We start from the raw sequence: 12,304 nt of genomic DNA, 5'->3' as shown, positions 1-12,304 counted from the left end.
CATCCATAAGTGCCATTACAATCCTGTCCTTAGTTTCCATGAGACATTTTATAGCTTAGCAATATTTATTTTTTCTTTACCTGGTTCACATTGGTATCTGATACTATAACCACATTTACCTCTTTCTTGGGATGATCTTCATGAATTGAATTCAAGACTATTTTAGAAATGGCAGACTTGCTATTAACTATAAAGATATTCTGGGACCCTATTCCAACAATGAGATTTCCCATATGTTGTTTCCCCTGTGCCTTCCCATCCTGTCCATGCACAGTCGCTCCATCTCCAACTCTTTTCCAGGCACGTCTTACCTATGTATATTCCTCTGAGGTGTAGAAATTCCCTTACCTTTCCCCTCTTAAGAATGTCACTCTTCTGGGGGCACCTGGGTGGCTCAGTCGGTTGAGCGTCCGACTTCGGCTCAGGTCATGATCTCGCGGTCTGTGAGTTCCAGCCCCGCATCGGGCTCTGTGCTGGCAGCTCAGAGCCTGGAGCCTGCTTTCGATTCTGTGTCTGTCTCTCTCTCTCTGCCCCTCCCCTGCTCATGCTCTGTCTCTCTCTCTGTCAAAAATAAATAAACATTAAAAAAAAAAATTAAAAAAAAAAGAACGTCACTCTTCTGATTTTACTGTTAAATTTACGATTTTGAGCGAATCTAGGCTATAGTATTTCATTGAAGGCAAGATAAAAAGCAATGTAATAATACTACACTTTATCTATTTTGCAAGTAGTTTTAAGGGCTCCTGGCTCCTCAGTGTCTCTCCTCTCTAACTTGTCTTGCCACAGTAACCTGAGTGTCCTTCCAAAAGCATAGCCTGTTCAAACCTCTCTGATGTTTAAATTTATTATCTTTAATTTTTCTACACAAAGATGTACATACACTAAAATGTTTTTACCTGAGGTAGAGGTTCACAACCTTTTTTATTAAAGACCAGATAGTAAATACTTTAGGCTTCTGGAACATAAGGTTTGTGTCTCAACTACTCAACTCTACTATTGTAGCACAAAAGTAGCCACAAGCAGTGAGTAAACAAACAGGAATGGCTGTGTTCAATAAAACTTTATTTATAAAAATAGATGGTGGGCAGGACTGACCTAAAGTATTCTATGTATTGGACCTTATCCAAATTTGTTTGTTTTGCTTTCCACTCTATCCCATCATGCACTCAGCACTCAACTGAAATTAAGTTTCTGTGCCCTTTAGAAGCTTTATACATTCATATTCTATGATTCTGTTCCCTTGGATGGGGGCTGGGGTGGGACACAGGGGAACTGTCATTTCCCCAAGCACATTTCCTATACATAATGCCTTTGCATCAACTTTTAAGATAATATGTGGTCAGCCTATTAAAAGTATGATGACAGTACTCCAGAGAAAGCATAATAAAATGCATGATTAAAACACAATGCTGGGGTGCCTGGGTGGCTCAGTGGGCTGAGCTGCCGCTTCTTGATTTTGTCTCAGATCATGATCCCAGGGTCCTGGTATTGAGCCCTGAGTTGGGCTCTGAGCTGAACGCTGAGTGTGAAGCTTGCTTAAGATTCTCTCTTTCTCTCTCTTCTCCTCTCCGCCCCCCCCATTCACGTACTCTCTCTCTAAAATAGAAACAAAACCAAACGCAATATTAATACTATGATACAAGTAATACTATGAGACACCTAAGGAAGGTAGTGAAAAAGTTGTGCTTATTTTTAAAAATATGCTTGCTCTTGTACTCAACTCAGTAACTGATGCTATCCTTCTATCACTCCCCACCCTCAGATGGAAGCTGGTTATGCCTTTTCCTCCTGGAGCTTTCTTCCCTTTGTCCGCACTAATCTTAAAAGTACTACCTATCTTTTAAGATGCAGTTTAAATGCTCTTTCTTTTATTAATCCTGATCTCTCCAGCTAAGAGTAATTTCTCATTCTTTGGAATTTCTATTGCCCTCTATCATGTCACTTTACTCTCTGTCTTATGGTTATTTGTTTAAGTATCTTAGTTCAATCGGTAAAATATATAACTAGGGTATCTTTCTTAACAGACTCTGGGTATCCCAAAGATCAGTGCTTTGCAGAGAGTAAGGATCAAATAGTTATTTGATTAATACATTTAAAACATTTGTAAAAATGAATTTTTTCAATTGAAGTTCCATTTATTTGGTGAAGCTATATTAACTCTGTAAAAAGATCAGGGTCAAAAGCAAACCTCTGGTTTAGTTATCTTTAAAAATTATCCTCAGGCACTTGTGGTCCAATATTATTGAACTTAAGTTGTATTTTTGCTAGCCAAATTTGCTACATATGAAACCCATTGGCCATTTGGGGATTGACAACTTTCCTACTGCTCCTTTCAAAGAACTTCCCAAGAAAACTGGGATAGATAATCTATGTGCCATATGTGCTGTTAAAATAAAGTTGGATATGCACTAATCAAGCGGTTTCCATGAGAAACACAAGGACTCAAACTATGAAAAATCTTTTTAATTGTAGTACTTATGGTAGGCACTCCAAATAGCAAAATTACATTTCAAACTTTTTTATCTAAAAAAATAGTTTATACCAAAGCTTAAATATCTTGGAGCAGAAACACTGTGACTGTTTAAATGTTATATAAAAAAGTTTGAAACAAGCAAAAAAAAAAGTTTTCTTTTTCATGTTGCCTACAAAATCTTTAAATTAGTGCTTAGCTTAGAAGAGACTTAATTTTTTTCTTTTGCTTTATGAAAATGGTGGAGACAAAGGTCTAGGATGCCCCTTTCCCATGACGGATTGCAGGCAAGAAAACAAAAACGAACTTGAATTTCCCAGCTGAATGGGTTAGCTAGGAACTCTATCATTTAGGTATCATCCTTAGGTATAATTCCCAGGGTCATTCAGTCTTTTTTATTTGTTTGTTTCCTTTGAGGTGAGAGATAAGGAAGAATTAAGATTGAATACTGTTAATTTTTAATGCACCCAGCATCTAAGGCCAGCTGGTTGAAAATTTGAAATATTTATCAAAAAGACAATGTGGATAGAGGCACCTGGGTGGCTCAGTCGGCTAAGTGTCTGACTTTGGCTCAGGTCATGATCTCACTGCTTGTGAGTTGGAGCCCCGGGTCAGGCTCTGGGCTGACAGCTCGGAGCCTGGAGCCTGCTTTGGATTCTGTGTCTCCCTCTCTTTCTGCTTCTCCCCCACTCATGCTCTGTCTGTCTGTCTCTCCCTCTCAAAAATAAATAAACATTAAAAAAAGACAATGTAGATAGAAGTATCTTAACTATAAATTGTTATCAAAATTCACTTGTATTATTTTCCAAGTTTTATACTATTATAATACATAATAAAATAAATATTACAAGGCTAATTTAAATTCTTCCAAGCTATCCTGTATTGTAACCTCTTAAAAGTAGGTGTAAACATGCAACTTGTTTGTTTAAAATAGTCTGGGAGAAGCAAATTGAAAGATTACTTATGTCCTTTGCAATTTTAAGCATTCCTAGCTGTAACTTGTTTTGTATCCCTTCTGAGTTGTCTGTTTCTATCTACAGTCATTCCCATTCTTTGAATTTGTTATTTAAAATTCCTACTTCTGTGTCCATAATCAGCTAAGAAGATTTGTACTTATCTTGCAAGATTCTCAAAGAAGTCGATTGGATCTTCTTTTTTAAAATCTAATTTCTCTTTTTCACCAGAGTATCTGAGTTTATCAAGGAGAAGAATTATGTCAAATAAATGCAAGGGGTAATTCAAAAATTCACAATTTCTTATCTTTTTTTCTTCCATTTACAACCTTTTATTGCAATTATAGATGCCAGCAAAGTGACTAACTTAAGGTTCATAGAGATTACATAATGTTAGAAATTGTAGATGTCTTTGAAAACAGAATGTAGTATAGCTTCTTTAAATGAAAGGTATTTGTTAAGGAGTGTAAACAGCTTAGAGAGTCATGTGGATTGTTGAAGAAGGAAAGTGAAGGCCGAGTTCAGGAACAACTCTTCAAGTGCAGTCCACACTGGGCTGTAAGGGAGCTGCCTGCCCGCTCTGTGGAGGTCAGGGAGGAGGTGGGCCAGGAAATCACCTAAAGAGTCCCAGATGCTGCCTCTTGCACACACCTTCTTTGCTGTGACCTGCACCAGCAAAAACGATACTTCATGCCATCATCTCTCCTCCTGAAACTTGGTTCTGATTCAAAGTCTGGCATAAGCATATATGGGTGGATTCTAAACCACAAGGAGACCTACCTGTAGGGCAGTTTAGGAAATGCCCACATTAAGTTTTTTCTAGCATGCAGAAAAACATGGTAGAGGGGAGTTAGATGTCCAGTGAGTGCATTCGTGATGTCCTTCATTTCAGGCAACTTTTTCTATTCTGTTTTCTTTGATTCTCACTTCTTCCCTAGCTGGGATGCTGATGAACAGCAAAATGACTAGAATTTGAAAATTGGAAGATGAATCAAGTTGTGTCAAGATGTGTCAAGGACTTATGAGAATAACTATTTTCCCATTTCCTAATTTGTAGCTTCCTTATCTGATGGTGAAAAATGTAGCTTCCACTATCTGTATTTACTTAATTTATCAATCCTTCTGTATGTAACCACTTTCTCGTCACCACTGCTATCTTCCCCCCAACACTGATTCCTTCATCCTGCAGGAATTCTGACATTGTCACCACCCTGCACCCCCACTCAGACTCTGTCACTCTGTACCTGGCTGCTGCATTGCCTGGGCACTTTCTACACCCTGTGTGTGGGGGGGTAACATTTGCAAAAAAGTCCTCTCTATATTACTTGGGTTTCAGTATCCCCTGCCAGCCTGCTCCCTCTTCTGAAGCTCTCCTTACTCTGTTTGGGTTAAGCTCCACATCAAGCTGGTTCCCTTGTGCAGAATTCCTCTTCATACTGCTGGTTCTTATACCCTGCACTGTGCTACCAGCTGCCTTATTGCCCCACTCAGGTTCCAACATTCTGGACAGCTTGTCTTCCAGTATAGACTCTCTCCTCTCCTTTTCATGCTTTGATACCCTGCAGTGGGGGTGACATGCCTGCATGGAAGTCCATGCTTGGACTCCAGCTACTCCGCAATGACCATCCCTCTTGTACAGAAGTTCTTCTCTCCTCTCTTAGGCTCAGGAACCTCATATTGGACAGTGCTACGGCTACACACATGCACACATACACACTCAGAGATGATCTCACCTGGGCCATTCTCTGACTCCTCATGTTAGGCCACTACCGTCCCATGTGGACATTTCTCTTCTTCTTCTTGGGCTCCAACACCCCATGCCAGGCAAGCCCCTCCCTGCACCAGGAGGAAATTCCTCAATCTGCTTGGCTTCTGACACCCTGCTCTAGACTACCATAGCTCCTGTCCACCCTGACACTGTTTGCTTGCACCCACCTAATGGCTTTCGGCCTGAATTGTTCTGTAAGGGAATGGAGAGGAAGAGAAAGAAGAGATCGAATTTGACACCTGGAACATGATGTCAGGTAACGGGGGCACAAATGAGGTGAGACTCAAAGGTGCAGTTGAATATATGATAGTACAGTGACTATCATGGTTCCTCTGGAGCCTAGTGTATGTGAGGGACTTGTCAGAGGTAAGGATAGAGAGCTAATCTGTGCTGCTGTTGTGGAGGGCCTTAAATCGTTTGGAAGTGGTCTCTCATTGGCAGTTGATTAATGTGATTGGCTTTACACTTCAGAAAATAAGTCACATTGAAGTGTGTAGGTGTAGGAAGATGGGATATGACTATAGTACTACTATAGAGGCATTCCACTGAGCACTGAAAAACTGATCTGGAGAAGGGAGACAGATACATGACGTTATCATTCCAGGACACCCTTCTGAGCCTGACCTAGTTTGTGAAGGTCTGACATTACACACGAAATAAGGCTTTCGTCAACCAAGCTGCCACGTCTCCTGGCTTTTTGTAGATGTTCTGGATGCTGTGGCTGCATCATCTAGATTCCTGCTTCAGAACTGAGGCACTCATTCCCAACAGCCAGGAGCTTGGCTGCTGACAGCTCCCAGCTGAGGTTCTTCTTATACTGGCCCTAAGCCAGAGGAAGCTGCTTTGCCCAAGGGTATGCTTCCTCTGTAGGGGCAGCCCACATTTAATGACTGGTCCGTAAGGGGACACAAACACTGGCCGCATTGCCCCACTCAATTCAGGACCATTGTAAAAGACCATTCCGAACTCCAGAGCTGCCACTGGGGTTGGCTGAGACTTCCTTGGCAATTGTGCCATGCTTCAACCTTCCCTCTGACCATCTTGCTTCCCTCACCCCTCCAACATTTTGCTCCTGAGAGCATGCTCCAGTATACATCCTGCATGCAAATCTCAGAGTCTCACATCTGGTTCTGGGAAACTGGATTTAAAATACACTTAATCCCAAATGCAGACCCTGTTGTCATACATAGAGATGTTAATTTAGGAGTAATCAAACCTTCCCAAAACATTTCCTTCACTCTCAGGAACTAGTTCAGATACTGGGGAAATCTACTTGTAATGACTGTATTCTATAAAAGTTAAATAAGCTTTGTCACCTATAGATACTGAAGATTTATTTTCTTCCTCTGAATCACTGTAGATACCATGTAATGAATCACTCCACATGTAATGTGGATATGAATCACTTCCAGTGTGGTACTTAACTTCCAGGAGAGTCATATTTGTCATTGTGGATGTCATAAAAAGATATTTACTGAAAACATTATAGATTATATGATTTAAGAAAAACTTAATGTTGATTTATTTTGAGAGAGACAGACAGAGTGTGAGTGGGCGTGGTGTAGAGAGAGAGAGGGAGACACAGAATCCAAAGCAGGCTCCAGGCTCTGAGCTGTCAGCACAGAGCCTGATGCGGGGCTCAAACTCACAAGCTGCGAGATCATGACCTGAGCCAAAGTCAGATGCTTAACTGACTGAGCCACCCAGTCGCCCTGATTATATGATTTTTTTTTTTACACATACAGGATGCGTATATTTTATTTTACTTTCCTGTTTATTGTCATTTATTTGCCCTTTCTGTCAGTTGTTTGTGGGCTTTGGGGGAGATGGAAAAAACTTGGTGATAGCATATTGGAAAGGTGAACTCCTGAGAACAGGGAATATAAGATTTGTTCTTAGAACATTAATAGTTACACAGCAGATATCAATAAACATTAATTAAAGGAAAGTCAGTAAATAAATAAATAGATAAGTAAGTAGACAAATAAATAAATAAATAAATAAATAAAATCTAACATGAATTCCATAGGAGCTCTGTAGGTAAAGGAGGTAGACAATGATAGTGAACAGTTTTAATTATCAAGTGTCAATCTCCAGCAAGTCTAACTGCATGATACTGAGTCTAAAATGTTTTTGAACTTATTAGCATATTTTATGTAACACGGTAATAGATTCTAACATGGAATTAGAAGTTTGGTTTGGTACAAATAGTAATTTTCAAACAATGGATGCTTGCATGGATTGTGAAGCAAAACACTTCAGCAGAAATCCAGATAATTTGATAAAAGAGAATTATTTTAGATTTGTGTATCTAAATACCTCAGTCTAACCTCTTTCTTTCTGCTTAGACGTCGGCATTCTGCATCCCATTCTTGATTTGGAAAGTTACACAGGGTCCCAGCATGTCTGTCATGAGGCAAAAAAGGTCAGCTTGAAACCTTACCTGGCTAGCGTCCAGCTGACACACTGCCCCAGGGAGGCCTCTTACCTGATAGATGGGAACAGAGAGGGTTGCTGTCGATACTGCTCCTTCTTCATGGCCTCGTGAAATTCCCAAACCTTCCCTTGCTTACACTGTCCCTCATTATTGCTTGGAAACAGAGTGACCAACAGCCTCCTTTGCCATGGACCACCCCAGGGACTGCTCCAGTTTTAGCGCCGAAAGCCCTATCTCCTTGGACACCCCTCAGTCTGGGGCAAATCTGGACAGTTGGCTGCCTCCATAATTAATGACCTTTCCCTAATTTTTACTAGATGAAAGAGATTTGATTAATTGTTGGTTTCTGCTAGGTAAGGCCAATTCCCTGCTTTATTATAGGTCTTACATGAGCAAATGAGTGAAATGAAAAAAAGTTCCAGCACTGGGCTCAATTAATTACCCAAACAAATAACCAAAAGAATGGTAATATGCTTTAGTATTCCATCGGCTCTGCTGGTCTCATAGGAAAGAAGGACTAAGTAAGGAGACCTGAGGCGGTCCAGGGAATTTTGAGGAAGAACAAGTTTTAAGTCCAAGATGTTTTGTTTAGTGTAGGCCTGGACAAGATAGATCCTTAGATTAGTGTGTGCGGTCCCAGAAGATGAGCAGGTTATGAGTCAAGAAGCTAGGGGAAAGAAAGCCAATAAATGTGAGTTTAAAATACTTCATCATGAGGATAGAGTACATAGTTGGCATCCTGTCTCTTATTTCCTCACCTTCTGTCCCCTTTTAAACCAGTTGTTATTACTTTCTGTCAGATTTTTCTCCCAGGTTTTATTCAGTCACATACTGATACAGTATTAATTGCTAAAGGTATATCATACCTTTGTTTTTTTTTTTTTTTTTTAAATTTTTTTTTTTCAACGTTTTTTATTTATTTTTGGGACAGAGAGAGACATAGCATGAACGGGGGAGGGGCAGAGAGAGAGGGAGACACAGAATCGGAAACAGGCTCCAGGCTCCGAGCCATCAGCCCAGAGCCTGACGCGGGGCTCGAACTCATGGACCATGAGATCGTGACCTGGCTGAAGTCGGACGCTTAACCGACTGCGCCACCCAGGCGCCCCCATACCTTTGATTTTATCTTGAATAAAAGTTGAAAATGGAGACCAGTTTTAACCAATGGTGAACACTAAAAACCTCGACAAGAGATGTTAAAAAGCTGTTAATACAAGTTTCCTGAAAAGGTCAGCCTGTTTCACCTTTGTTGTGGGAAGTCAAGGAGATTAGTGTATCTATAGTTGGACCCAAATGTGAAACAAAAGGTGATAGCAAATCCCTGGAGACCTGATGGCTACAGAGGAATTAAAATTTCAGAACCTCAAGAAAAGATGAAGCCAAGGAGGAAGGAAAGAATTAGGATTCTTTTAATACAGCCATCCCTTTCCTTAGACTTTCTTCTGGAGTTTAATTATTTGAACTCAATGTGTTTATTTCTAACAGAAGGCTAAATGATCTTCCATTCGTTCAGTCAACCACTTGTCCTATCAGTACCCTCCCTACCCCAACAGGTAAGAAGTGGTAGATCCAGTGGATGGTCCTGGAATTTCCATCTCCAGGTAGCAAATATTTCCAGATTGTGGGTCTGTCTGTTTTTTGTGGGTTTTTTTTTTTAATGCTTATTTATTTTTGAGAGAGACAGAGAGAGTGAGAGAGCGAAAGAAGGAGGGGGAGGGTAAGAGAGGGAGGGGAACAGAGGATCCAAAGTGGGCTCTGCACTGACAGCAGAGAAATGCACGCAGGGCTTGAACTCACAAACCAAACTGTGAGATCATGACCTGAGCCAAAGTTGGACGCTCAACCGACTGAGACACCCAGGTGCTCCTGTCTGGGTTTATTAAAGCTTTTGTCCATTCATATCCCTCAGTTAAGCTGCTGTAGGGGCGATGGTCCAAGTACTGTTTTACTGTGCCCTGATACTGAAATAGTTCCTGACTGGCCTCCTTGCTTTCATTGTTGTTGCTTCCAAATACATTGTGGCATATCAGCCAGAAAGATTTTTGAAAAACATAGATCATAGTACTTTATCCTCTACCCCATCCCAGAGGCTAAACTCCTCTAATGGGCTTCTATCACACTTAATAGAATATAAATGTAATGTAATGTAAAATATCTGAATTGTTTATCACAATTTACAAAGCACCACATAATCTGCCCACAGCCTGCCTTTCTTACTTCATCTTTCCCACAAAGCTGTAGCCATACTGCTTTCATTTCTGTTTCTTAAATGTGCTAAGCTAATGCCTATGGTGACCTGCAAAAGCTAGGGATTTCTGTTTTCATTTTTGGAATAGCTGGCTGCCTTTTTTTAGTCACCTAGTCAGTCATTCCCTGTCATAATTCCATATTTGAAATCTCTGCAAACCACCTGCTAATATGGACATTTACTTACTTTTGTCTGCTTTTCCTTCTCAACCAGACTGCTCTTGTTCTGTGCCTTCACCGTAAGTCCTAGAACAGTGCTTAATAGATAGTTGGTACTCAGTAAACCTTTTTAAAGTGCCTGGTTTCTATCCTCAAAGAGCTTACAAATCTGGTTGTATATCGAAGGTAATGTAAGTGAAATGTTAAATGCATATGACAACAAACGAGATGCTAAAAGGTAGTATATGATTAAGTACTACATGAACTTTTTATCATAAAGCATCGATTTAAATAAAATATAAAGGAGGAGGGGATACTTCATTTTCCCCTTTCATCATACCAGTGAAACTGCAAGTTCTAAAAGCCATTTTCAACAACGGGGAGGTCACAGGTGGAGGTGATGGGGAGGAGACGGGAGGAAGTGCAGAATCAGTAAGCAGAGAATGTGAGTGCCCTTGGACCGGCCCCGGCCCAAGATTGACAAGGACGGCCTACCTTGCCAGGGGATGAAATTCTTAATTATTTGGAACTTGGGGGTAACGCCAGTTGGATGGAATATTTTGAGGTACAACTTTCCGCTCCTAACGAGTTCTGCGTAGGCTTCTCCTCCCTCCCTCCCCCCTTTCTGCCCTCCGCCCCGCCCGTTTGGCTCAGCAAGTTGAAACTACAAACCAGGTTTACAAAAAGGAAGTTGCCTTAGGGAGGTAGACCCGCAGCAAGTACAGCTGGCAGGGTGCCGGCGGTAGTGGGGGGTGGGGCGGAGGCCACCACCTCCCTTGGAATTGCTAGGCTTTGATCTCGCAAACACAGAGTGTTTCTGCACAGCTGCTGAAATAGGCCAGGCCTGCAGGCTATACGGATATGTTTAGTATCTAGGGGACACTTGTTTTTGTAAACTCTTTTTACCCTTTCAAAATCTGGCAAACGTTAGTCAACTTGAACTCAGGCACGAACCCACAAGTGTGCGTGTGTGCTTTCAGATCAGGCCCCGCCCCCGCCCTCAGACGCAGGCTGACACACAGAGAGAGACCTGGCCAGATCTTGCTCTTGGCCTTGATTGAAGCGGCTTCCCTGGAATCGCTAGCCCCAGGGCCCGCTCTGCCTCCTCCCCTAAAGGGGACCGCCCGGCTGCGCCGCGCCAGAGCAGAACACTGGGAAGAAAGTTTGGAGCGCGGGCGGGGGGAGTCGGGCCGCCGGAGGAAGGGAACGAGCGGACGGGGATCTCCGCTGCAAGTTTGCGCGGCCGTCCCCGCGTCCCGAGGGCGCCTGCCCCGCCCGGCACTGCAGCCGCCGGACATCAGCGCTCCGGGCGGAATGGGGTTTCGGGTCGGGGTCCGCGGCTGCCCCTAAAGGCTCGGCCAGAAGCCTGGAGCGAACTTCTCCTGAGCGCTGTCGCCGTGGGCCCTCATTGTCTGCAGGAACTCTGCGGAGGGGGAGGACTGGATCGCTCTTCCACTGGGATTCGTCAAGAGTTCCGGCGGCAGCTGCGGCGGTTGCAGTGTCTCCCTTTGTCCTCCTAGGACCTCCCTCCCTTCCTCTCTCCTTCCCTCAGTCAGTTAGTGGGTCCTGCTGCCCCGGGCGCCGGCGCCCTCGCTGCTCGCTGGCCCCCACCCCAGGGTGCATCCCTGGTAACTCCTGCCACCTTAGCGTCCCCACCGAGTCGAGTCGAGGGGGCTGCGAGCAGGAGGCAGCCGCAGGCCCCTGGCCGCAGGATGGTGGCGGGGCTGTCCCTGGCCCGCAGTCCCGGGAGCTGGCTGGTCCCTGGGCTGTGGCTGCTGGTGCTCAGCTGTCCTGGGGGGCTGGTGAGCGCCCAGGAGCAGCCCTCCTGCAGAGGAGCCTTTGATCTCTACTTCGTCCTGGACAAGTGAGTGCCGGAGGGAGGTCCAGGGTCTTCTGTTGGTGGCACTGGATGAGCTGTGGCTGAGGAGACAGAGATGTGTGTGCTCTCTGGGGAGGGGTGTTGGAAACCCGAGGACGGGTACTTTGTGCCCTGTCCAAAGGGCAAGCGCTTTCTTATCTGTGCCGGCTGTGTGTGTGTGCGTGTGCGTGTATGCGTGTGTGTGTGTGTGTGCGTGTGCGTGTGTGTGTGTGTGTGTACGTGTGTGTTGTGGGCGGGGGGGAGGTGATCGTAGGAGCCCGGAGCTGCTGGGCTCTCTGGGGAAGTAGGGTAGTCACTGTTTGCCAGTCTTGGGGCCTCTTGGGAAATGGGAGCGTGTCTGTTTGGGGCAGCCGTCTGCATCTCTGTAACCCAGACGGGCTTGTTCCTCGCC

At 43.6% G+C, this 12,304-nt stretch overlaps 1 protein-coding gene across 2 annotated transcripts in view; it reads left to right on the top strand.

Moving 5' to 3' along the window:
* The first annotated feature begins 10,579 nt into the window (after window positions 1-10,579).
* Window positions 10,580-12,304, top strand: part of ANTXR2 (ANTXR cell adhesion molecule 2) — a 152,914-nt gene continuing 151,189 nt past the window's right edge. The window contains exon 1 of one of the 2 annotated variants that reach the window (XM_078445993.2): window positions 10,580-10,599. Coding sequence is in view for 1 of the 2 variants with exons in the window: in XM_078445992.2 (XP_078302118.1) it covers window positions 11,747-11,898 (152 nt within the window). In the remaining variant the exon portion in view is untranslated. Of the gene's footprint in view, window positions 10,600-11,021; window positions 11,899-12,304 lie in introns of those variants that run through there. The other variant, XM_078445992.2, reaches the window with a different exon arrangement.

This window comes from Panthera onca, chromosome B1 (assembly GCF_046562875.1).
Source record: "Panthera onca isolate mPanOnc1 chromosome B1, mPanOnc1 haplotype 2, whole genome shotgun sequence".
Classification (NCBI taxonomy): Eukaryota; Metazoa; Chordata; class Mammalia; order Carnivora; family Felidae; genus Panthera; species Panthera onca.
The sequence above is the reverse complement of the archived record's forward strand: the minus strand, read 5'-3'. Positions and strand labels throughout refer to the sequence as shown.